Here is a 26,114-nt window from a genome sequence, read left to right as displayed (position 1 = left end):
TCTCTCTCTACAGATGCTACCTAATCTGCAGAATTTATCATTGCTTGTATTCCAGATGGCCAGAACCTGCATTATTTTACTTGTATTTATCTGAATCTTTGTCCTTTTGGTTTTAGGATCTGTTTTAGTTCCTGAAAGCATTATTGTCCAGTAATAAAAAATGATTTGTGCTCCAAATTATGGAGAATTTAAGCTTATGTCACCAGCAGGAACATCATGTTCCAACCTTGCACTCAAAATTTTGGGCACTGAAATTTCATTTCCCAGATCTGCATAGATGAAGCATCTCACTAGAATTGAAACATTTTTATTTGCATCAGGGACATAATACAGTCAAGTAGCTTCTAAGACATATCACAATACATTACACAAGTGACACTCTTCAATTGTTCACTCTGGACATAAACTAAAAAAAACACAAGTCACTAAAAACCTTCTAAAATACACCATTAAGTAGTTTCAGTTGTTCTAAGATTATATTAGTTCAATTCTGCTGTTCAAGCCGAATCAAACAAACAGAAGCCACAAATCATCAGGAACATGATTGGAATGTCCCATCTGGGCATATTTAATGTTTGAATGGGTAATCCTTATGCCCAACACACCTAAAACAGAAAAACAAATGAGTTTTAGTAATTCAAGAGGATTATTTTAATTCACTCATACTAAAGGGGATTCTGTATGCAGTGAACTAACACTACATTTGAACTTCATCCTAAAAAGATGAGCTTTTACACCAGAAACTCCTGCCAAAGAACACATCTCCTCAGTGCATTTAGGACTGAGGTGAATACAGCAAGAAACTATATTGTTTTACCCAAATCACAAAGAAGAATCTTTAAGGGCCAGCACATGTTTCTGTAGTTTATTTGTTACTGGAGATACGAAGAGGAGTAGGCCGTTTGAACCTGTTCTGTCTTTCGGCGTGATCATGACTGACCACTATTTAGTACGTTGTTCCCACTTTTGACCACATGTCTTGATCCTATTAGCCTTAATCATTGTATCCAAAACCATCTTGAAACCATTCAATGTCTTGGCCTCAATCACTTTGTGGCAATGAATTCCAGGGGCTCACTACACTCTGGGTGAAAAATTTCCCAACCAGCTGGTTTAACCATGTTATGCTTAATGTTAACACGGAGGAAAGTGGTGGGTCCCTTTGTAGTATGTAGAGCAAAATACCTGCTCGTAATGGCCGCTGTAAACAATGGTTTGGTTATACCTTTTCTGTGCCTCAACGGCAGGGCTCATCACTGGGTTCAGCAGCCAGTCAGAGCCTCAGGTATCAACTGATGTGCATTAGCTGGTAGACCGAACAACTGGGGAACTGGTATTACAAAACTGCGCTCATCATGCCAGCTCCATGAGTACATAGTGCACAAATGATCTTATGGTGGTCATACACTAAATGCACAGTGAAGGCATGAAGTAGCTTCTGATCAATTGTTTGGGTATTTGATGGCAGTCTGATCACATCAAGTGCTTTAAAACCAAAAAGTACCAAGTTACACCTCCACACAAAATGTGTCAAGTTCAGGGTGAAAGAAGTTGGGTTTGCAAGATCCTCTTGTCTCCACATGGTTCAGATCAAGCTGGTCAGATTCACATTTTATACTGCATGCGTCAGAATTCTCCAATTCTATTAGCTGTAGTTAATTTGCATATAGCTCTAGTAGTAATCCAGAGATTACCAAAGCTTTATTAGTTCAGAATGCAGGTTTGTAGCTCTTGTGGTTCAGTGATAATGTACCTATCTCTGAACCAGAAGGCCTGGATTCAAGTCTCATCTGCTCCAAAGGTATGTACTCCATCTTTCCAACAGGTTGACTTTAAAGTAGGGAACCTCCACAAAATCTGTGGGTTCTCTGATATACTGGGCTTTTTCTTCCAAGGTTTTCTCCAGCCATGAGGGAGGTCTGAGTTACACACTTTGGATGGGCAACAACATTCAGAACTCTATTGGAGAACAGAATTATTCTCTCGACTATACCAGTCTTAACTCAAACATTCTTTCATTCCCCTCAAGAGGCTTCTTGTAGCCATGGTCAGCTCATTCACTATTCTTCCTGAAGAATTCGATTAACTCTTTCTTTGATGCCGTAAAGTATCTATTGTTCAGTTGGAGTCTAAGCAACTCATTTGTAGGCCCTCAAGCTCCAAATGCAGGTATGTTTGGATAGAATCACAGGGCAGCCCAGAAACTTCTTCAGCCTGCCGCTATACTGCACCATCTTCCTGATGCGATCATTGGTTGTACATCAATTCAAAATATACTGGAAATCTCAAATTCTGCCTTTATTACTATTTGCAAAAGACTGCAAGCTGTCACACATTAAGATTTTCAGAAATAAATATCAATTTCTTCACATCAACTCACCAATGCATTGGACAGTATCGCCAGTCTCTGTTGAAGGAGAGGATAGTCTTCATTTCCTCATCACTCAACTCAAAATCAAGAACCTGCATTAAGCACAAAACCTATTTTTATAATTGGAAACAAGGACTACAGAAATGTGGTGTAATACCACACACCACCACTACCCAAGAGCAAGCATAAAGAATCTTTTAATTGGTAGCCCATTTAAAATAAATATTCACACATACCAGTAAAGCTAGTGAGTAATCATGGCACCTTGGTCTTCAGAGGGATCCAAGATGACCAATTTTCTAAGTTTTTTAAACATCCCAAATTTCTCTCATCTTCAACTGAATGAAGTCTGGTACAGAATGAAGAAATGCCAAGTAGGTGCTGGTCCAACATATTTCAGTCCCCTGTACCCCACTATGCCTCTGAATTTAGGAATTCCCCTCGCCTACCTGGAAATTTTCCCAAATGCGACTTTTGGTAACAGATTTTGGGATTACAATCAGACCTCTCTGGATCTGGAAACGGATCAAGACCTGAAAGAAAAATCCCACACAATCAGATCAAACTCCCTTCGAACCACACAGAGTGAAGGCCAATTACATTGCAATGTAAACCTGTGTCAGTCAGGCTGCCAGGAAGCGTTTCAACTGGGATGAAACCCCTACCTACCTGAGGCAATGGCAGAATAAGATGTTCTGATGCAGTGAGTGGCAGCTGTCAAGCTGCTTGCAATTTTTTTTAAGCAGAGGGGTCTTTGTTTTGTGGAGAACCCTAGAACTTCCTGCCATTTAAGTTTGAATGCTGTAATTCAACAGGGAACCAGTAGTCAAAAATCAGAGAGAGAGAGAAAAAAAGAAATGAAACAATGGAGGTAACATTCCCTCTATTAAATGAGCATCAATGTGAGGGAGACATATTTACTGGACAGCAAGCTTGCAATATAGAATGACAGCAACATGGGCTGAGGATCTGGTTCCCTGTTGGATTCCAGTAATAGACCAGGCACACAGTTTGAATCATCCACTGAAATCCTTCAATCTCTCTACAACTAGCATTTAATTTGAATATGCTGTCATATCAGAACTGACCATTATGTACATAAAAAGGGCTGAACTTAATGTTGGGAACTTGTAGCTTTGCCATGTTACAAAATGGATTTGATTTTTATAAATACTGTAGAACATAGAACATAGAACAGTACAGCACAGAACAGGCCCTTCAGCCCACAATGTTGTGCCGACCATTGATCCTCATGGATGCACCCTCAAATTTCTGTGACCATATGCATGTCCAGCAGTCTCTTAAATGACCCCAATGACCTTGCTTCCACAACTGCTGCTGGCAACGCATTCCATGCTCTCACAACTCTCTGCGTAAAGAACCTGCCTCTGACATCCCCTCTATACTTTCCACCAACCAGCTTAAAACTATGACCCCTCGTGCTAGCCATTTCTGCCCTGGGAAATAGTCTCTGGCTATCGACTCTATCTATGCCTCTCATTATCTTGTATACCTCAATTAGGTCCCCTCTCCTCCTCCTTTTCTCCAATGAAAAGAGACCGAGCTCAGTCAACCTCTCTTCATAAGATAAGCCCTCCAGTCCAGGCAGCATCCTGGTAAACCTCCTCTGAACCCTCTCCAAAGCATCCACATCTTTCCTATAATAGGGCGCCCAGAACTGGACGCAGTATTCCAAGTGCGGTCTAACCAAAGTTTTATAGAGCTGCAACAAGATCTCACGACTCTTAAACTCAATCCCCCTGTTAATGAAAGCCATCTGTATATAGAAATTACCTATTAAAGTTGGTCCTGAAAAGGAGATTTACCCCAAATCCTAGTTGATCTAAATCCCTAAACTGATGATTCTAACATGCTCCTATATATAGGAGTTGAGCTTAAATGTTGAGATTTTAGGATTCAGTGGCTGGGATGTATAAATGGAGGCAAATTTATTAAGTATTTAAACTTGCATAGCTGAACACTTGTAATAATAGCAAAACTTTTAAAAATTCAGCAGCTGAGGTATTGCAGTCATAATACTATGATTTAAAAACAGACTAACCAGTCATTCAAGCTGCTCTGCCAACCAATGAGATCACAGCAAATCAACTTGACTTTTCCTTTTTTGTAATATTCTCAAATTCCTTAAATACCCAGAAACATGCAAGTCATTAACTGATTGCCCAAGTTCTTTGGAATACAGCATTTCAAAAAATCTCAATACTTCAAATGAAGAAATTGCTCATCTTTGTCCTAAATAGATGAACTCAATGGGAATGTGATTCTTACTTTTCTAGACATGGCTGCCAGAAGAAATATTCACCCAGTATCTACCCTGTCATACCCCCCCAAGAATTTCACATGGCTTGCATCTCATTGAGGTCAATGGTTTAAGTTACTCAATCTTCAGACGTCACTCCCTCACCCCAGTCCCTCATTAGGTTATTGCCAGGAACTAACCCATTGCAAATTTGCAAAGGCTCAATGAATTAATGTTTCAAGTATTTACTAAAGAAAAAGTCAAACAGACAACATCATAAGTGTTAACAGCATCAACTGCAACTATTGCTACTGCACTCTGCTTCAGATTTAACAAATGCTCACATACTTGTGCTGTTGTTTTACCATGCCTTCGAGCTATATTTTGGAGAACAGGTTCCTCAAGAAGTGTAGGATCATCATTTTTTGCCCTAATGAGAAATGTAAAGGTAATGAATGTATTCAAGTTTGTATATTTCCAGGAATTAAAATCTTACCAATAGATTCACAATTGATATTCACACTAAGCAAGCTCCTTTCATTGACAATCAGTAAATACAACCTTCATTTATGAGATACCAAGAACAGCAGATGCTGGAGTCACAGTGTGGGCCTGGAGGAACACAGCAGGGCAGCAGAGAAGTTCTAAAGAAAAGGTCTCGATCCAAAACATTGGCTTTCCTACTCCTCTGATGTTGCCTGACCTGCTGTGTTCCTCCAGCTCCACATTGTGTCAACAATCTTGATTAATGCTGTACCAAGAAATAAATTTGGGGGAAGATAGGACAGCAACACTAACAATCATTCCTATAAAGAGCACCCAGATAAAACAAGCCAAATGGCCCCTTCTACTACTGCAGCAGTTCTATGATTTGTGCCTGCAAAGTGCGCGTGGCACAGTGATCAGATTAGAGTAGCAAATACATTGCGTGAAAAACCTGGTGTTTTCATGCTCCAGTGATGGTGCAGGTGGAGATGCCTTTGAGATATTAAAAGAGGCTCGGATGAGATAGTAGGAACTACAGATGCTGGAGAATCTGAGATAACAACGTGTACAGCTGGATGAGCACAGGTCAAGCAGAGGAGCACGAAGGCTGATGCTTCAATCCTTTTCTGAGGAAGGGTCTAGGCCTGAAGCTTCAGCGTTCCTGCTCCTCTGATGCTGCAGATGCTTAGCCTGCTGTGCTCATCCAGCTCCACACCTTGTTTTGGGTAACAATTAGACAGATTTCCAGGGGACAAAAAGAAACTGCACTGCAAGTTACAGAATTGATGATTATTGGCTATCAATCCACATTTACAAAAATAAATCGCAACATAATTTTAAAAAAAGAGGCAAGATTTGGGATCAACACATGAAAGAAATACCCAAATTAGAAGTCATGGCTTTGCAGAATACTTCTACTGCACAAGAAAAACTGAAGAATTACCAAATTATGTGTTTGCGTAACAAAGTGCAACCATACTTAAGGCATGTGACATACCCCAGAACTTAAAGAACGCACACAATCATATAAGTCATTGAATATTTACAAAGAGCAGCTTTTCCTTAAGTATATGGTGATTAATAAAGTTATAACTTAAATACCACGGTCTATCTGGAGATCCCAGTGGGCTATAGGCAGTCACTACAATGCCATTTGAATGGCAATAGGAAATCAGATCTTCTTGAGTCAGGTAAGGGTGGCATTCAATCTATTAAAGCAACCAGAACAAGAAAAAGCTTCAGTAGGTCACTGACGCAGTTTTACTGAAAGAAACATTGCAGGCTGAGTGTTATTTAGGAAGCTGTAGTTTAAAAACAAAATCTGTAATCCAATATTTAATTGTCTCATCACCTGATTGACTGCTGGTTTGTGTTTCAGATTTGGTTTATTAAGGATCCGACCAATCTGCTCTTCATTAAAGTTGGACAGTCCAATAGCTCTAACCAATCCTTCATCAACTAAATCTTCCATACCCTGGTGAAAGTTATACAGTTCTTAGAAGTGATAATAATACCCAATTAACAAAGGAATCTCTACGGTACATTTAAAAAGTACAGGTAAAGTTAATGGATCAGCTTTTTTGGGGATGGGCAGAAGGGATATTTAAAATGAGCGTTAAATGAACTTGAAAGGAATAAAAGCATCTCTAGGTATTCTTATTTCTTCATTTCAAAATCACAATATACTTTTTTCCCCCAATTTTGAAAGCTGAATTTTCATTTAATATGAAACCTGAGAATTAAGTTTAAGACTTACCTCCCAGGTGTCAAGAAAATCAGTGTCACTTGGTATAATCAAGTCATTCTCATCCAAAGGAAGGTTCTCACCACCAGCCTTAAAAGAGATGTTTAAACATAATTTAAAACTACAAGCCTGATATTTACCAGAGAACAGAAACTCTAGTGCAGGAATGAAAGGGTGCCAACTATGATATGACAAAAGTTGGTGAGTGGAAGAGAAAGATTTATTTATTAGCAAACACATGAATTTTGTATATGCCACAAATCAACCAACAGATCTTACTTCTACAATATTTTCAGAACTGATATGATCCTTAAGATGAGATAATGGGAACTGCAGATACTGGAGAAGGATCTAGGCCTGAACCGTCAGCTTTTGTGCTCCTTAGATGCTGCTTGACCTGCTGTGTTCATCCAGCTCCACACTGATCTTTTAGATTTGTGGGACAAAACTTTAAAGAGATATCTAGAACACTCGCTGATCGGGATACAGGTTTTTTGTGCTCCTCCCAAACTCCCCCAGTCACATACTGTTTTGTGGTATGCCACTGTAGTCCATAATATTCATTCAACCTTCCTTCTGCTTCAACTGGTAGTTATGATTGCAGCTGATGGAACTACTGGACAAGTCAGATCCCACAATAAAATCTGGCTTGACAAATCTTTCAGCTTTTACTATTTCAGCGAATGACCACCATACTAACTGAAAGTCACAGGCCAACAGATTTTCTTACAGAACAGAAGCTCATTACACAAAAGGCAACAAGAAACCATGATGCCTAGATACACACCAACAGAAGCAAAATGTCTTGATGCATTCAGCAAACAGACTTCAATTTATTCCCCAAGACCATTTTACAGAAATTCAAGTCCAGAGGAATTATGTCTCCACAAATACTGAAGTTTGTGGTAACCAGAGAATCAGCCACAATCTCCTACAGGCAGTGGGAAAGCAGCTCAATTCTGCCAGCTGGTTCCCTGAGCAGAATGCCTCAGTCACCAGAACTTGCTAAAAGCAGGTGAACAAGACTCTTGGTAACATCTTTTCAGGTGTACAGATATAGCTATCACATCCCAGACATTAATGGGTTGCAGTGTATTTCTGCACAAAAAGTTCATGAACGTTCAGGATAAGGAGCTCGACTGCACACAACAGGCTTATACCTATAGGTCACAAGGTATGCCAAGATCTAATAGTGTAGCATTCATATTCCCTTCCTTTAGCCATCCCAGTTAAACCGATAGACTTTATACCAAGGGCCCGACTCAACCAGGGTACACAAGTGTATACTACCAGCATTCACTAACTTTAATGGTTTGATATGCTCAATATTGTTTACATTAACAAGCATCTTGCTGCTCCCAAGTGAGAAAGTTGTTTCAACATCTAGAACTCCATTCAAAATTGAATCAATGCATTTTTACCACAGCCCATGTTGGTCAGGGCCACACAATCTTACTATTTTCCTCTACTTTGATTTCCAGAAGATCTTCCAAGAGGTGCTGCAATGGAAGGCTGCTAAATAAGAGCTCAGACCTCTAGGCAAGATCCTGGCAAGGATAGAGGATTGGCTGATTGACTGACTGCAGAGAGCAGGGAACATGGATGGCAACCAGTGACTAGGGACCACAACTAAATTACCTTCTTCATTAATGATCTAGCTGAAGGAACTGATGACACAAAAGGTAGGTCAGAAGGCTGCCACTAAAGAAATGGTAGATGGATTTCAAAGAGGGGCCTTGAGAGATTATGCTTTTTGACAGGCAATGCCTCTATTCTGCCTATTTTCTAATAAGGGGCAAGAGCTTCAGAGATGTGAAGTACAAAGACACTTAAGGAATCTTCCTTCGGGATTCTAAAAAGTAAACATGCACGTGCAGCTAGCAGTTAGGAAGGCAACATCAACATTCATTTCACATGGAGGGGAATACAATAGCAACAGTGAACTGCTGAAGCTGCATCTGGCTCAGGTTAGACCATATTCAGAAACTGAGCAGTTGTGGGCTCTGTATCTAGAGAAGTGGTGTGGCACCTGACGATGTCCAGAGGTGGCTCACAAAAAAACATCGTGGGGATGAAGAGCTTGTCATGAGAAACAATTGAGGACCCTGGGTCTGTACCCCCTGGAGTTTAGAAGGATAAGTGGCGGCGGCAGCAGTGGGTGGGTGATCGCACTGAACTCAATACTAAGAGGTCTGGATAGAGTGGGACAAAAACAGAAATTGCTGGAAAAGCTCAGCAGGTCTGACAGCATCTGTGAAGAAAAAAATCCCAAGTTAGCGTTTCAGGTCTGGTGACCCTTCCTCAAAACTATTCCAGCCAGTCTGAAGAAAGGTCACCAAACCCAAATTGATACCTTGGATTTTTCTTCTTCACTGATGCAGCCAGACCTGCTGAGCTTTTCCAGCAATTTCTGTTTTGTTCCTTATTTACAGCAACAACAGTTCTGATTTTACTGGATAGAGTGGACCACGAGATGTTGCTTCCACTAGGAGACTAGGCCCTGACGGCACAGCCTCAAAATGAACTGATCTGTGGAGGAATTTCTTGAATCTATGGATCTCTGATGCAAAAGGCAACGGCTCCCAAGTCGGGTGTATTTAAGACGCAAATAGATTATGGGGAGAAGACAGGACAATGGGGGGGGAGAAACATATCAGCCATGATCAAGTTGTGGAGCAGACTCAATAGGCCCAATGTTCAATTCTGCTCCTATACCTTGAGGTCAAGACAGATCACAACTTCCATATTTCTCCCTTAACCCCTACTATTTAGTTTAAATAATTTCTTCACCCTAGTTATGCAAGCTGGGGCTGAAGGGAATCCTGGCAGAGGATTTTGGAAAAGCAAGGCCTGGTTAAGGGTAGTCAACATGGCTTTGTGCACAGGAAATCATCTCATGAACTTGGCTGAGTTTTTTGAAGTAGTAACAGAGGATTCATGAGAGCAGGATGTTATAACATGATATAAATGGACTTCAGTAAGGTGTTCGACAAGGTTCCTAGTGGTAGGCTGATTAGCAAGGGTAGATCATGTGGAATACAGGGAGAACTAGCCATTTGGATACTGGCTCCAAGGTAGAAGATGGAGGGTGGTGATGGAGGGTTGCTTTTCAGACTGAAGGCCTGTGACCATGCCACAAAGAAGAGTGCTGGGTCCACTGCATTGTGTTATTTATACAAATGAATTGTATGTGAACATAGGAAATATAGTTAGCAAATTTGCAGACCTCAAAATTGAAGGTGTAGTGAATAGCTACAGTTACTTCAGTTCAATAGGACATTGATCAGATGGCCCAGTGGGCCATGGGTGAGGTGCTACACTTGGGAAAGGCAAATCAGAGCAGGACTTGTATGCTTAATGGTAACATCTTAGGGAGTGGAGCTGAACAAAAAGAGACCCTAGAGTACAGGTTCATAGTTCCTTGGAAGAGTTGTCCAGGAATACAGAATAGTCTGGTATGCATAAAAAAATGTTGTCTGATCAGCTGAGTGTTTCCTGAGTGTTAGGTGCATTAAGTACTGTACAGAGACTTTAATTCCATCTTATCTTCCTTAGCATTGCTGTTTTCCTTCACTTGAAAGATCTCCTGATTTAACTCAGCTCCTTCTCCATTTTTCCTTGTTGTGCCTGCATATTTGCCTTTATTAGTCAGAACATTAAGCGTAGGAGTTGGGAGGTCATGCTGCAGTTGCATAGGACACTGGTTAGTCCACTTATGGACTACTGCATTGAGTTCTGGTCCCCTTGCTGTATTAAGGATATTGCAAAACTTCTGAACCCTTTCAAGAATTTGCCAGGGTTTCTTTTTGGCGGGCGGGCGGGCAGCTTTGAGCTACAGGGAGGAGCTGAATGGACAGGGGCTATTTTCCCTGGAGCGTCACAGGTTGAAGGGTGACTTTTAGAGATTTAAGAAGCATGGATAGTGAGTAGCATGGTCTTTTGCCTGGGATAGGGGAGTCCAAAGCTAGAAGACAAAGATTTAAAAGGGACCAAAAAAAGGCATCTTTTTCTACAAAGGGACTGCACATACAGAATGAGCTGCCAGAGGTGGAGGAGGAGACTGGGGTGGGGTATAATTACAACCTTTAAAGAGGCATGTGGACTCGTACATGAATAAGAAGGGTTGAGGGGGATATGGGCTGAATGCTGGCAAATGGGATTAGATTAACATAGGTTATCTGGTCGGCATGGATCAGTTGGACCAGAGGCTGTGTTGTCCAGCTATGACTATATTACAAAAGAGCACATACAGTCCCTTCTTTCCTCATTACTAATGCCTGTGCCACACACACTAGAATGGAGATATCAGCAAGCACAACTGACTTCAAATTTACTGGACAACTGCAGAGGCTCACACTTGCCTCTGGGTCCCCTTAAACACCTCGTTCAGTCACTCAGATAGCAAGAACTGCAGATGCTGGCGTCAGAGACAGTATGGAACCAGAAGAACACTTAGGCCAGGCTGCACCAAAAGACCAGAAAAATTGATGTTTCAGGTCAGGACCCAAAAAGTGAATTATGAGGAACTGAAGAAGTTGCAGGTACAATGAGGAGAAATGGAGAAGGAACTTGAGTTAAGTCAGGAGGTCTTTCACCTTGAGGAAAACTGCAATGCTAAGGAAGGTAAGATGGAATTAAAGTCTCTATACAATATTTAACCCACGTAATACTCAGGAAACATTCAGCTGGTCAGGCAATGTTTTATGCACGTAGTACTCAGGGAAATGCTCAGCAGGTCAGACAGTATCTGGAGTACTTAATTCAGGGTAAACTCAGGGAATTAGCTGTTCAGATGGTATCTGGAGTATCTTACTATGTTATCCCTTGCTTGGTAATGATTTGGGAGTTAGGAGAACCTAAAGAGAGAAGACGTCCATAGTGGCAGTTCTAGTTGGTCAGACTTGGAACAATATGTTTGTGGGGGAAAATGTCTAACTTCCATGGGCAAGCCTTCATTGTAATGTGCCACATTGATTTCACTGGAGCTTGTGTGTATACTTATGCTTGCAGGCAATGAGCCAGGACTTAACCTCAGAAATGCTGCAACTCTGCCTCAGTGCCAGTGTGTCTGTACCTGAAGGTTTCCCATCCTGCCAGGGCAAGTTAATAGCTTTTCTCAAGTGGCTGTGGGTGATTCCCACGTGATAGCTGAGCCTACCCTGTTGCCAGAAACAGTTCTGTGGTGGTGGAAACAGGTCTCACCTGAAAGGAAGATTTCATTTTGTTTACATCAGCTGGGACTAGCCTTCCCTCTAAAAAGAATACCTTCTTTATCCAGTGGTGTAATCCATTATTAGAATTAGATTTCACTGTCACGAATACTCAAGTACAGGAGTACTGTGAAAAAGTTTACAAGTCGCCATTCAAGGTATCATCTTAGGTTCAAGTACCTGGGTACAAACTCTTAGGTTAAAAAAAAGTAGAAAAACAACAAGTTAAAAGTTCATGTTATAGTTAGTCAGTATAAAGCAGTAGCATTCAAAAAGCACCTGGACAAATACATAAATAAGGGAATGGAGGGGCATGGATCCTACAAGTCAAGACGGTTTTAGGATGAAAGAGCAAAATGTATCAGCACAGACTTGGAGACCTAAAGGGCCTGTTCCCATGCTGCTTTGGTTTTTTTGGTTCTAAGTTATAGTTAAAAATTACAGTCCTTCTTTAACAATGGGCCTACAGTCACTTCACATTACCTTTCAGCGAAATTGAGATATCAAGCCCTCGTCACTCCATGCTACCATCTTGCTGCTGAATGCCATCCCCTCTCCCCTGCTTTGGCAATCTAATGACCTCTGTGCTGCTGTCTCATTGTCAGTCATCACACCACAGGCTGCTCTAGACCTGCTCCAGTGCCATTCTGACCTCCCAACTGCTTCCATGATGCTGCCAATCACCAGAGTTCTGCCCAGGCACACCAACCACGACATTGCCAATTGGCAAAGTCAGGAGTATGCAGGCCCAAAATGTGATGCTAATGTCTAGGTCCTACTCTAAGGTAGGAAATATTCAGAAGGGACTTCCCAATGCCACACTGGCATAACAATCACTGAGGCACCAAGTTAAGCCAATTCTATGAGAAAGGCACCTTATCAAGTGCCTACTCCAAGTCCAGATATACTATATCTCCAGGATCCCCATTATCCACCTGACTTGTTACATCTTCAGAGAACCCTAGCAGGTTGGTCGAGCATGGTTCGTCCTTTGTGAGGCCGCACTGGCTCTGATGGGTTTTGGCTATGTCCTCTTCTTGATTCCTTGGTGGTGGATTCTGGCAGCTTCCTGATGACAGTTGCTAGATAGAGTAGGCTGCAGTTTCCTCCTTTCTGGGTGGGGTGTCGTGGGATCTTCAAAGATAGGGAGCTGATGTTGCAAGTCAAGAGGCAAGGTTGGAGGTTGCCAGGGAGGGGCTCGGCATGTCTGGCAGGGGGTTAGTGGGCAGATCCAGTGACCCTTCTTTGGAAAGTTTGAAGCGTTGGCTCTGCTTTCTCCCTCCTCAGATGCTGCCTGATCCACTGAGTTTCTCCAGCAGTTTCAGTTTTGGGTTTCCAGCATCTGCAGTTCCTTGTTTTCCTCTGGGGATCCCATGACCCCTTGTTCAGAAAGGAGAGGGAGGAAACTACAGTTTAGTTGGTTTGACAGGTGTCATTGGAAGATTGTTGGAGTAGTAGTAGCAAGACATTTTGAATACTGAGTCCATCAGGGCCAGCATGGTTTCACGGGGAATGGGTCATGTTTGATTGGTTGTGGGAGTTCTTTGAAGATGAAACAAGCCAGGAAGGCAACCAGCGACTACTGCTGTTCCACAACAGTCAGTGTTGGGGCCACAACTTTTCATTCTATACATTAATGATCTAGATGGAAAAACCGAGGGCATTCTGGCTAAGTGTGCAGATGACAAAGACAGGCAGAGAGGTGATGACACTCTGACACGGAGAAGATCTGCATAACTGCAGTCACTGCTTCCAGATGGTGGTTTGCGGAGGAGCTGTCGTCAAGCGAACTCCCATTTGGAAATAAGTGGCATATTAGCAAGAGGCAACAAGGTTGTGTTAAGGGGAGGCTGTGACTCATTTACTTGGTTGAGTTTTTTTGGAGTGAGTGATGTACAGCAACAGATGTTATCTACATGACCTTCAATAAGGCCTTTGAGAAGGTCGCTCATGGCAAGACAATACAGAAGGTAAAGGTGCACGGGGTCAGAGGCAAGCTTGCAAGATGGATAAAAAACTGCCTGTCATGGAAGACAGAGGGTAGCAGTGGAAGGGTATGTTTCTGAATGGAGGGCTATGACTAATGGTGTTCCTCAGGGACCAATGTTGGGATCTTTGCTATATATGCATATATAAAATTGATTTAGAGGAAACGTGTGACTAGTCTGATTAGTAGTTTGCCAATGACAGACTGGCGGAATTGCAGATAGTAAGGAGGACTGTCAAAGTATACAAGCTGGATATAGATCAGTTAGCAACTTGGGCAGCAAGATAGCAGATAAGAGTTTAATCTGTAAAAATGTGACAATGCATTTTGGAAGGTCTAATCCAGATGGAAAATATACAGTAAATGGCAGAGCCCTTCAGAATACTGATAGGGAGAAGCTTTATCCCACTAAGACCATCCGTTTAAGGTGCAAGGAGCAAAGTTTAAAGGTAATGTCCAAGGCAATTTTTTTTAAAAACCAGAGGGTCGTGGGTGCCTGGAACTCTCAGCCGCTGGGGATAGTGGAAGCAGATACAATAATGATTTTAAAGGACGTCTTGACAAATGAATGAATAGGATGTGAATATAGGAACACAGTCCCCAGAGGGGTTGAGGGGTTTTTGTGACGGGCAGCCAGTTGGTGCAGGCTTGGAGGATCAAAACGGCCTGTTCATGTGCTGTAATTTTCTTTGTTCTTGTTCAAATAGGGAGTGGGAAGGGAGCTGGGAAATAAATAAAAGGAGAGGTGGAGTTGGGGAAGGTAGGAACCTTCCGTAGCAAGTGCTTCACCTGCCCTTTTATCGCCCCGCACACCTCCCCCTCCACCTCCATTCAAGACCCAAAACAAACCTTTCATATCAGAGGTTCACTGTACATCCGTCAACTTGGTCTTTTGTAACTGCTGCTCCCAATGTGACCTCTACGGTGAGACCAAGCATAGACTCAGACCGTTTTGTAGAGCATCTGCACTCAATGTGAGAAACACCAACCATTTGCTTCCCCTCCCACTCCCACAGTAACATTCCATCCTAGGCCTTCTCCACTGTCACAATAACACCAACAGCAAACTGGAAGATCAACACCTCATGTTCCTCCTTGGGAGCCTAAAGCCCCATGGCCTAAACATGGCATTCACCAGTTTTAAAATCTCCCCACCCCCAGCCTCATCCCTATCCAACCCTCCCTCTCATCCCCATCTCCTTGACCTGACAACCTGTCCATCTTCTCTCTCTCTCAGCTATCAATCCCACCCATTCTACAGACCAATCCCACCACTCCCTACCTACACTCACCTATCACCAACCAAATCTACGTTCCCCTGCTCCACTCCTATTTGTTTCCCAGCTCCCTGTCCCCTCTCAATTTCCTAAGGGCCCTGACTTGAAACATCAACTTTACTGCTCCTCTGGCACTGCCAGACCTGCTGTATTCCTCCAGCTCTACAATGTTGTCTCTATTCAATCACATATTGCTGACCCTGACTATTGATTTATTCGAAGGTGACATGACTGTCTGCTGGTACAGATTCCAAGTAACCTTTACCTTGCCTGATTCAGTGGTTGATAGTTCAGCCTCCCACACAAATTCTGAGCTGAAGCTGCTTGCCTTCAAACACTTCATTCAGATGGATTTGCCTGGGTGACAATTGTATCCAGGAGCTAGAACCTGATGCCAATATAAAAATTTACTATCAATTTGTGTTCTATTTTAAAAGTTAACAGTAGAACACACTTTTACCAGATAATCTCAAAACAGCTAAGTCTTTTCCCAGCAGGGGACCACATACCAATTCTTGCATAGCAAAAAGTAGAAAAGCAAGAGGAATCAAATTTTCTTCCGGCCTTCAAGCTCTATGTGTTTGCACTTGGGATTTTTCTGCTGCAATTCACTATCTTTGACGGCACTGAAGAAACCTACCTTGCGAGCCAACTAATCATGGGCTAGAGAAGGCAGATTCAACCAGTTAAACTCTCTCTTTTATGAGAGCTATCCTGTCTAAGCAGCAAGCTAGCTAACGGTTTATTACAGGTGAAATGAAACATGCAAAAATTAAGTTTCCCCACTCACCAAACTGAAGTTTGCACTCAGTTTCCTCAGCAAATAATGCCCGAAGACTCTCCAAATTCAATGTACTGTCTCTTTAGGAGGTTAGGAGATCAAAAATCATAACTGTTACAGGTAGTTACTCAACCCATCATATTTGCACAAACTGAGCATTTCACTTAAGGCCATTCTCCTGCCTTCTCCCATAACCCTACACATTGTTCTTTGAAATGGTACAGGCTAATTCCCTTTGAATGCTTTGACTGAATGGAAGCAGACTCGTCGCACGAAAGCTTCATACCATTTTACTTTTCTTGCCAATTATCTTAAATCTTGGCACTTTCGTTTCATGTGAAATTTTTCTCCCTTTCTATTCTATCCACACATTACATTTAAAACCTTCATATTTCTTCAACTGTTACAGGCGCAGTATGACCCTTTAGTAGTTCACCACCTTGCTCACTCGTGTCACTACACGTCCACTTTACGATAGTCATTTAAGTTCCCTCCCAGAGTATATTCAGTGACGTTACCATCCTGAATGCTTCCTCAAACATGGAGGACAGTAGGTCATAGCCAGAATGGTGCACCCCCCACCCACCCACATTCAACTTGATGCTGACAGACATCCTTTGATACTGAAGCAATGTTGAGGAGCTCCTGGACAATTTCTGCCTGACTACGACAATGCTACAAACCTCTGGAGAGACAGGACATGCTCAGATGATAACAGTAGCATCTGTAACACTGAAAGGTATGATTCCCAAGTTCAACTGTCAGGCTTTCACCGGATTAATCTGTAGGATAGCTCTCCCAATTTAGGCTCAAGCCCCCAACTGTTAGTATGAAGAGTTGCGCACGATCACCAAGGACGTGCATGCTGCTGTCTTTTTCTGTGCATTTTCTAGGTGGTCTGTCAGGTTTCATTCCTTGAGACTTCACAGCAGTTAAGATACAATGGAAAAGTTTGCTTAGACCATTTCAAAGGGTGACTAAAAATCCCTCTGGTGTCAATCTGGAGTCACATTCAAGTCAGGTGGGAGAGAAGCTGGCAGACTTTCCTTCTATGTAGGATGTTAGTAAGCCAGATGAGCCTTTACAACAATCAAATACAGTAATCATGGTTAACATTAAACTAGATCCTAATTCTCATGTTCTGCAAACTTAACTCAAATTTCACCAGTCATTATCCCTATAGCATTAGTCTGGATATCAGGATTACCTGTTCCATTACATCATTGCCTCCCCTTAGTTTCAATTTATCTGAGCAAGTTAGCTTGGACCTGGTGTGCATTTTGAAGCTCACTGACATTAAAAGCAAAGTAACAGTTAAGACAGTCAAACCAAAATAATGCGGATTTCATCATCCATATAGAATGGGGTTTAGCCTCAGTATGGATTTCATGAGGGAAATAAAAATAAATCCAGAAAATTTGCACCAGTTTATAGCTGGTAGGAGAATCTAGTATTTTTTTTAACTAAAAAGTCATGCAGCCAAAGGAAAGCAGCCTATAAATAATCCTGAAACCAAACCCAGGAGAAGTATCTACACAAGGGATAGTGGATGGAAGTTATACCTCTGAAAATGGCTGTAACTGAGGAGAATTAATGTAATAATAATTAAATGGTTACATACTTATGGATGGTCTGATAGAGGCAAATAACTAAGATATAAAAGAAAATTTTCGGAGAGAAAGTATTTTAAAAAGTACAATGAATAGTTAGCAATCATACTGTCAAGCTACTAGTGGTTTTCCTGTTTAAGTCATAACATGTGATAACATTGGTTCTTGTTGGAAAATTGTGGCGTTCTTCTGCTGGTCAAAGAAAGATGTTTGTCTTTCATTTTACATGTTACAATACCCAACATGATTTAATACATGCTTAAAGAGTGCCCCTTAAGTGAAACAGGGTTGAAGAAACTCCACCCACCAGCAGCCCAACATTCCTTTAAATCAAATCACTATTATAAACAACCCAGTGAATATTTGAGCACTAAAGTATATTACTTCAGAAGAAATAACCTAAGTGTAATTAAGGTAAGAGGCAAAGACAAAGTCATACGAATATATCCTGGTTAGATGATTTACCTTGAATCCCATAGGCCAGTGGATAAGATAGAGGTCCAAATATTCCAGATTCAGGTCAGACAAGGTTTTAGAACATGCCTCCTTCACTTTATCTTTTGCATGAAAGGTGCACCAGAGCTAAGGGAATAACAAGTTAGAACAGAATGTCAAGATCAAAGCACCAAAAATAAGCTATCCTGTTAATCTTCTCCCAGACAACTCATTTTTCTCTCTAAAGCAGGGAATTTCTAACAGGTGTCGATACTTTGAAGAGTTTAAAAATGGACTGAAATTCAATGGCGATAAGTAAAATAAATCTTCTTTTCACTTCTAAAGCTAAATGCACTTCTCTTTTTATAAGTTATTCAGTAGGATTTTGGTGCCACTAGCAAGTCTGACATTTGTTGGCCGTCTCTGCTGGAAGACTAGAGCTAACATGGTGCCACTATTTAAGACAGGTGATGAAGAAAAGCCAGGAACTATAGACCAGTAAGCCTGACATTGGTGGCAAGTCGTCAGAAGGAATCCTGAAGGTCAGAGTTTACAGGTATTTGGAAAGACAAGGGAAAGATTAGGGATGGGCAACATGGTTGTGTGCGTGGGAAATCACATCTCACTAACTTGATTGAGTTTTTTGTAGTAAAGAAGAGGATTCAGTGCAGTGTAGTGATCTACGTGGACTAAGTGCCTCATGACAGACTGGTTAGAACATATGGGAATACAGGTAGAACTAGCCATTTGGATACAGAACTAGCTTAGAAGTAAAAGACAGTAGTGATGGAGGGTTGCTCTTGGACTGGAGGCCTTTGGCCAGCTATGTGCCAAGAGGATCTGCGCTGGGTTCACTGCTTTTCATCTTTTATATGTGCAATATGGATGTAAAAATAGGAGGTTAAGTTATTAAGTTTGCGGATAACATCAAAATTGGAAGTGTAGTGGGCAACTAAGAGGGTTACTTCAGAGTATCATGCGATCTTGCATCGGAGTGGCAAATGTGAGGTGCTACATTTTGGAAAGGCAAGTCTGGGCAGGACATACAGTTAAGTGCAAGGTCCTGGGGAGTGTTGCTGAATGAAGAGACCTCGGATGCAGGTTCATAGCTTGTTCAAAGTGAGTTCCAGGTAGATAGCAACAGAAAGGAGTTTGGTACTGTTTTCTTCATTGGCCAGTACATCGGCTTCTGGAATTGGGATGTCATGTTGTGGGTCCACAGTACCTGGTTAGACCACTTTCAGAATACTGTATGCAATTTTGGTTTCCCTGCTGTAGGAAGGATGATGTGAAACTTGATAGGGTTCAGTAAAGATTTAAAGGAGGTTGCCAGCATTGAAGTGTTTGAGCTATAGGGAGAGGCTGTAGAGAGTGGGGCTATCTTCCCTGGAGCAGAGGCTGAAGGGTGACATAATGGAGGTTTTATAAAATCATGGAGGGGCATGGATAGGATTCAATAGACAAGGTCCTTTCCCCAGATGGTGGTGGAAGAGGAGAAAAAAGTCCAAAACTGGAAGGCATAGGTTTATGGTGAAAGGGGTAAGATTAAAAAGGCACCTAAGGGGCAACCTCTTCCACACAGATGGTGGTGCGTGTGTGAAATGAGTTGCCAGAGAAAGTGGAAGAGGCTCGTACAACTACAACATTTAAAAAGGGCATATGGATGCATGTATGAAGGTTTGAGGGGGATATGGGACAAATGCTAGCAAATGGGAATAGATTAATTTAGGATATTAATCAGTGTGGATCACAGAATCCCAAGTGTTGAGCCAAAGGGCCTGACCACAAGTCCACACCAACCCACACAGCATCCCATCTAGACCCATTCAACTAAGCTACACACCTGAGCACAATCAGCAATTTAACATGGCCAATTCACCCCAACCTGCACATCTGAGTGCGGGAGGAAACCCACACATACATGGGGAGAATGGGAAAACTCCACACAGATAGCTGTCATGGGTGGAGTTGAACACAGGGCCCTGGTGCTGCGAGGCAGTTGTGCTAACCACTGAGCAGGTGAGTGAAGGGTCTGCTTCTGTGTTGTACATCTGATTCTACAACTACTACTCAGACTTTTTTTTGAACTAGTGCAGCTCAGAGCGTAGGTACACCCGCAACGTTAAGGTTACCAATACAAAATTTCATAAGCAAAAAAGTAACCAATGAAGGACGACCAGATAATTTGAATCAGAATGGGGTGTGTTTTACAGGGGTACTTGCAAGTGGTCATATTCCCAGATACCTGATGTCCCAGCAAAATAAAAAACTAATTAACAGTCTCATAATGACCACGAAACCATTATCAATCGTTGCAAAAAACTACAGCTGGATCACCAAAGTCCCTTTACTGAAGGAAACTGCCATACTTGTCTGGCCTACATATGACTCCAAACCCAAATTAAGTGTGGTTGACTGTTAACTAACTTCAGGGATGGGCAACAAATGCTTGCCCAGCCAATGATACCAACAGCCTATCTTTACACCTGCCACCTTTATCCTTTCAGATAGTACTGGCCACAAGTTTGAAAGATGCTGTTTGGACGGTATTGGTGGGAGTTACTGCAATGCATTTTGTGTATACATGCTGCTGCTATTGTGCATTGTGGAGGAGAGAATTAGTGTTTAAGTTTGTGAATAATTTTCAAAGCTCTCCATTTTACCTTACTGACAATGAAAAGGTCTTCACGCTTTACACTCCCTTCCTTAATTTTCTGGTGTATGCCTTCACCCACTTCCTTCTCATTCTCATAAACGTATGCACCATCAATGTGACGATATCCTGTGGCAATGGCCTCCTTCACTGCTTCAGCCACTTGACCTTTTGGGGACTGAACAAAGCATTTGTCAAAACCAAACTAAAAGCAAAGTCTATCAAGAACAGAAGTGAACGATTAAGACTTAATCCTTCCCATTACTTTACAATGGTCTCTCTTTCTCAGGATAATGCCTGTTCACACTCAGCATACTTCACCTGAAAACATGCAATTTTCTCTACAAAGGCCTCTGTGTAGATTCCATACATGACAAATTTTCATTGAATTATCACCCTACATTGTGATTGGAACCATGTGGTTCTTGATTGCAGTTGTTACACAGGGCCCAATCAGGAAGCCCAGCTGACAAATTAATCGGCAGTTTAGAATCTTCTCAGCCCCGAGGATTGACTCCAAGCTGGCTAGCCACAGCCGGTGTACCCTGTACAAATAAACTGTGACTTAGTGACAGAATACCAGCCTCTGTGCAGTTATTTTAGTGGTAATGAGACTAGGATGCTGACAAACTTGCACCAGCAGGGACAAAAATTGCCACATTTGTGGGAATGGCCAAATAAACTTGGACTTAGTTAAGTCTTGACTGAGCCCATGAAAGGACTGGCATAACGTTCCTGGTCATTATAGATGCCTATTCAAATGGTTGGACACACAAAGTTCACTTGGCATACAAGGATGACTGAGAAGCTGCAAACATTGTCTGCAATACATGTATTCCCATAAATATACAATAGGACCTCAATTACCAGCAGGGAATTTGAGTATTTTCTAAACTAAGGCAGCTCCATACCAGCTACCATCCAAAGATCTACCAAAAATGAGCATTCTAAAATGGTAAAATCAGCCTACAAAATCATTTGATACTAAATTGTCCTAGTTCTTGTTTGATTATAGGACCACCCCTAGCAACAGGGATAACTTCAGTGTTGCTAATGGAGAGAAGACTTTACACCAGGTTAACTTGAGACTTCCAGACCTGGGGTGGGGTTTACCAGCAGGAATGCTGATGCTTGCCACATGCCTCCTGAGAAGGAGATGACTTAATTTAGGAGATGAAGCAAGCCCATAACTTGATGCAGATGAACAAATGTGTGGATCAGCTGAAAGCTGTTAACCTTGCAAACCAGGCAACAGCAAAACATACCTGGCACTTCAGAACAGCCAGACAGCCCGTCAGAAAACACAGGCTCTCCCCTCCATCTAGTGTCGAGGGGACCTCTGAGTCCAAGATAGGTACATCCTCGACACCATTACCACAGGAACAGGAAGGCATCCTGAGATGTTCCGGATACAAGAGGCAGGCCACAGTCTGGTAGATGCCACCATGTCAGTGTCTGAGTCAGTGGAACTGGACCTGGGGCACATCTTGCAGGAAAAGCTGCACAATGAGGACCAGGTCTATGTCCCCATAGTGGAGATGTAATGCTTGGAACCAGGTGGATTTTGTTGACAAGATCCTTGATTGTTAACCTGGGCCAATCCCAATCAGGAGCATAGCTGACCGATACTATCAGTGGATTAAGTTCTCACTTCTGGGGACTGACTTTGGGCTGGCTGGCCACACCCAGTGTACTGTGCACAAGTAAATAAAGGACAACTTGATGGGATACTGGCCTCTGCAGTTATTTCACCCTGTATGTTTCTTACAGACCAGAAAGATCTGTTAAACTTGCCCACCTCTCTTTTGGTCTAAACACCACTGTCAGCATTCGTAAATCCACCTTTCTCCTACTCTTCATCTGTCCATACATTCTTTTCTCTACACGCATTTGAACAATTCCGAAAGATGTTCAATTATTCAGTTTGCAATGCTAGTGCCATATCTCCACAAATGCTTCACTCCAACTCAGTCATCCACTTCAGCTTTGCATTAGACTCAACTGTATTCTCATCATCCCACTCATTGTCGATTTCAGCCTGATTGCAAGCACCCTGTTTTGAAGATATAATTCCTAACCTATACATTCATCCCTCAAATGCATCATTCCAATGTAAGTTTTCTATTTCTCTCTCAGCAAGAAAAGTTAGAAAAATGACCAGGGTCACATTGTGTCTTCAGATTCATTTACTGAATGAACACAAATTATTAATTTACCAAGTTTTCAAACTGACCTAGCTCTTGCTCATTTAAAGCCCAAGACATACTGTTCTGAAGGGGGTTTTGAACATCTGGAATGGATGTTAGAGCCAGTGTGAAAGCCAATGGCTAGATAAAACTGCTTCAGGGAAATGTATCTGGAATAAGCTGAAAATCTATATCCTTGGTCCTTTCCTCAAACAGATCCCTCAGGATTAATTTCCTATCATTCAATGGCCACTTTCAGCTCTTCCACCTCACACCTACACATGGGCTGTAAATCCAAAAGCAAACAAGTTCAATTTTTTTCTTCACCCCTCCCTGCCAACTGATCCAAAGAGGGTGAAATTAAAGCAGAAAATGTTGGAATTATTCCACTATCTCCACCTATGAAAGAGATCAGAATTTGTGATCAGATGATGATCTGATAGTCCTTTGCACTCACACAAAGATTTAGCATAATCTGCTGAAAATACCCAGCACGGTTTCATTCTTATTTTAGGATTTCTAGCAACTGCAGTATTCTGTAGTTTTAGCAGAATGACCAAGATACACATTTAGATACCAATAAATTCCACTCCCTTGTTACACCATTCCAGCCCGCTTCTTCAGGATAGATAAAATCAAAATACCAGGATTCCTAGGATGGTAGGGCTGATGATGACAAACTTGAGCCGTTAGAAGAATGAAAGGAATACCAAAGAAAACTAGAAATATAACAGGGCTAGACTGGGCAAACACAAAAGGACACTCCTAATGACTGAAGGGTCACAGCCTATGAATGCAGGATAAGCCATTTATTAATGATTTTACAAGAAATTCCATCACACAGAGCAGTGAAACTGTGGAATTCTGACAAAGTGGCTGAAGTCAAAACATTAGATTGTTTTCAAGGAGTTAAGATACAGTTCTTAGGGCTAAAAAGAATCGGTGTATAGGGAGAAAGCAAGAACAGAGTACTGAATTAGATGAACAATCACATTCATCCTAAAAGGAGGCAGCAGGTAAAGGGCTGAATGGCCTACTCCCACCTCTCAGGTTTCTTCATAGACAGCTCCTGCTTCAAATACTATATCCAACGTGTTCTGGATACTATCAATTCCAATTCTTGTAATATCATGACTTTCACTACTGTCTTAAACTTACCACAAGAGGTCTTGTATATCCCAGTGCAAGTCCCACTTGAACAGGACAATTACTCATTCCAGCAAATGAACCTCATTGATACTGACAATTACTATAACTGGTTTCTTTAGGTGTTAATTGTTGGCAATGTTAGAAGTATTAAGATCTATTTTTATTTTGCCATTTGTCTCTTATTCCAATCCTTATTTCCACATCATGGACATAATTTAATAGTGCATTCACCCACTCTAATACTTTCTCAGTTCTATCATTAATACCACACCATTTTATGATCATTAGAATTTGGTATCTTGACTCAAATACTATTCTCCTCGCTACATTATCAAAGTGTTCATTTAAAATTTTCCACATGAAATTTGTAACAATTTAACACACAAAAGGCATGCGCTTTTAATGAAAAGCAACATTCCACACAAGAATTTTGTCCAATTTCAGTGCTCAGAATTGAATTAGCCAGTTTCCTTTGCAAGCCCCCCAGTTTTAAAGCAGTCTGAGTCCTAACCACTAGAACCCCCTTTCAAAAAGCTATTCCTCGTCTTCTCAAGTGTGTCTAAAAGATGACAAATCAAAACGACCCCACCCAACCACACAACTCTGGGGAAAACTACATGAACCCATTTACCAAGTCATTCCTCACATTACAATTCTCCATAAATCATGCAACAAATGAAACCTACACACGAACACCTAAAAATATTCCACATGCCCTCTTGCCCATACTCACCTGCAGTATTAGCCTACCATCGAGCAGCCTCTCCCACAACTACCAGAGCCCCAGCCTGTTCCCTCCCCACCACCACCTTCCCTGCTCAGCTCCCACTCCCAGCCCGTTTCTCTCTTCCACCCCACCCACCACCTTCCCTGCTCAGCTCCCACTTCCAGCCCGTTTCTCTCAACAACACCCACGCACCCCCCCCACCTCATCGAGCGCCCACTCCTCCGCCCGCTTCCTCGGACCAGCACCATCCCCCACCCCACTTTGCCCAATTTCCAGTCGCTGCCACACGCCGCTGGAGGGGATGCTCCTGTGCTCGGATGGAGCAGACACAGAGGGATGGAAGAAGGCCACCATGTGAATGGGAGCCGACCTCTTTATCCCTCACCTTCCATGTGCCCAGACCGATCTTGGGCATAGCCGCTCCAGTGTACAGGACAATCGACATTCTGCGCTGATAACCACTGGAAACTTCCAGAACCTGCTTCGCGCGCTCCGGCCGTTGCTCTTTTCAATCCTCTCCAAGGCTCGTGCCACCTCCTGGGCGGGGATTGCAACCTGGCCCCGTGTCTGATTGGCCAGGAACCGATGTCAATCACAAACCTGAGCGGAACTGCTGCCCGTTCTTCGCCCCCCCCCCCCAACCCGTATCGGGGGGCGGAGTGTTCCCAAAAAAAAGCGAACGAATTGCGGATGCTGGAAATCTGAAACACTGAAATTGCTGGAGAGTCTCAGCAGGTCTGGCAGCGTCTGTAGAAAGAAGTCAGAGTTCACGGCTCTGGTGATCGTTCTTCGGAATGGGAATGTTCACTCTGAGCTGTGTTGTGGGGGAGGTGGTCGGGGGTGGGGGCTCACTGTCTCTGGGTTGTGGTGCGGGGGGATTCCTTGTGTGGCGTCTTTGATTTCTGAGGGCTGGCTTCATCCTGCCCTTCCAGAGACTTCGTAGAATCGTCGAATGGAATCAAGCCATTCAGCCCATCGAGTCTACACTGACGCGTCGGAAGTGCATCCCAGTCGGACCCACCCTATCCCCCCCATTTGCTGTGAGGTTACCCACCCAGCCTGCGTACCCCTCTGGACACTACAGGGGGAATGCAGCATGGACAATCCACCCTAACTTGCACGCCTTTGGTCTGTGGGAGGAATCCGGAGGGAGCCCACGCACACGCGGGAAGAATGTGCACACTGTACACAGTCACCCAAGGGTGCAATCAAACCTATGTTCACTGAGGGAGCAGAGC

General features: G+C 42.5%; 1 protein-coding gene across 3 annotated transcripts; it reads right to left on the bottom strand.

Annotated features, from left to right (window-relative positions):
• Positions 1-291: 291 nt before the first annotated feature.
• Positions 292-25,426, bottom strand: LOC125460719 (aldo-keto reductase family 1 member B1-like). Of its 3 annotated transcripts, XR_007249324.2 has the most exons (11): positions 25,262-25,426; positions 20,825-20,992; positions 18,192-18,308; positions 6,874-6,951; positions 6,469-6,591; positions 6,219-6,325; positions 4,980-5,061; positions 2,821-2,904; positions 2,608-2,720; positions 2,381-2,463; positions 574-605 (listed from the first exon to the last, which is right to left on the bottom strand). XR_007249324.2 is itself a non-coding variant. In XM_048548466.1 (10 exons), exons 1-10 carry the CDS (start codon positions 25,319-25,321, stop codon positions 569-571), a joined length of 939 nt encoding a protein of 312 aa, XP_048404423.1. In that variant the 5' UTR covers positions 25,322-25,425; the 3' UTR covers positions 292-568. The 3 variants fall into 3 exon arrangements, 2 of the variants coding, with proteins under 2 accessions (XP_048404423.1, XP_059508250.1); XM_048548466.1 differs by lacking the exon at positions 2,608-2,720 and having other exon boundaries at positions 292-605; positions 25,262-25,425; XM_059652267.1 differs by lacking the exons at positions 2,608-2,720; positions 18,192-18,308; positions 20,825-20,992; positions 25,262-25,426 and adding an exon at positions 12,064-15,204 and having other exon boundaries at positions 292-605.
• Between the last annotated feature and the right edge of the window lie 688 nt (positions 25,427-26,114).

The sequence above is a fragment of the Stegostoma tigrinum genome, chromosome 18 (genome assembly GCF_030684315.1).
Source record: "Stegostoma tigrinum isolate sSteTig4 chromosome 18, sSteTig4.hap1, whole genome shotgun sequence".
Taxonomy (NCBI): domain Eukaryota; kingdom Metazoa; phylum Chordata; class Chondrichthyes; order Orectolobiformes; family Stegostomatidae; genus Stegostoma; species Stegostoma tigrinum.
Note: the sequence above shows the minus strand (reverse complement) of the source record. Positions and strands in the feature narration are given on the sequence as shown.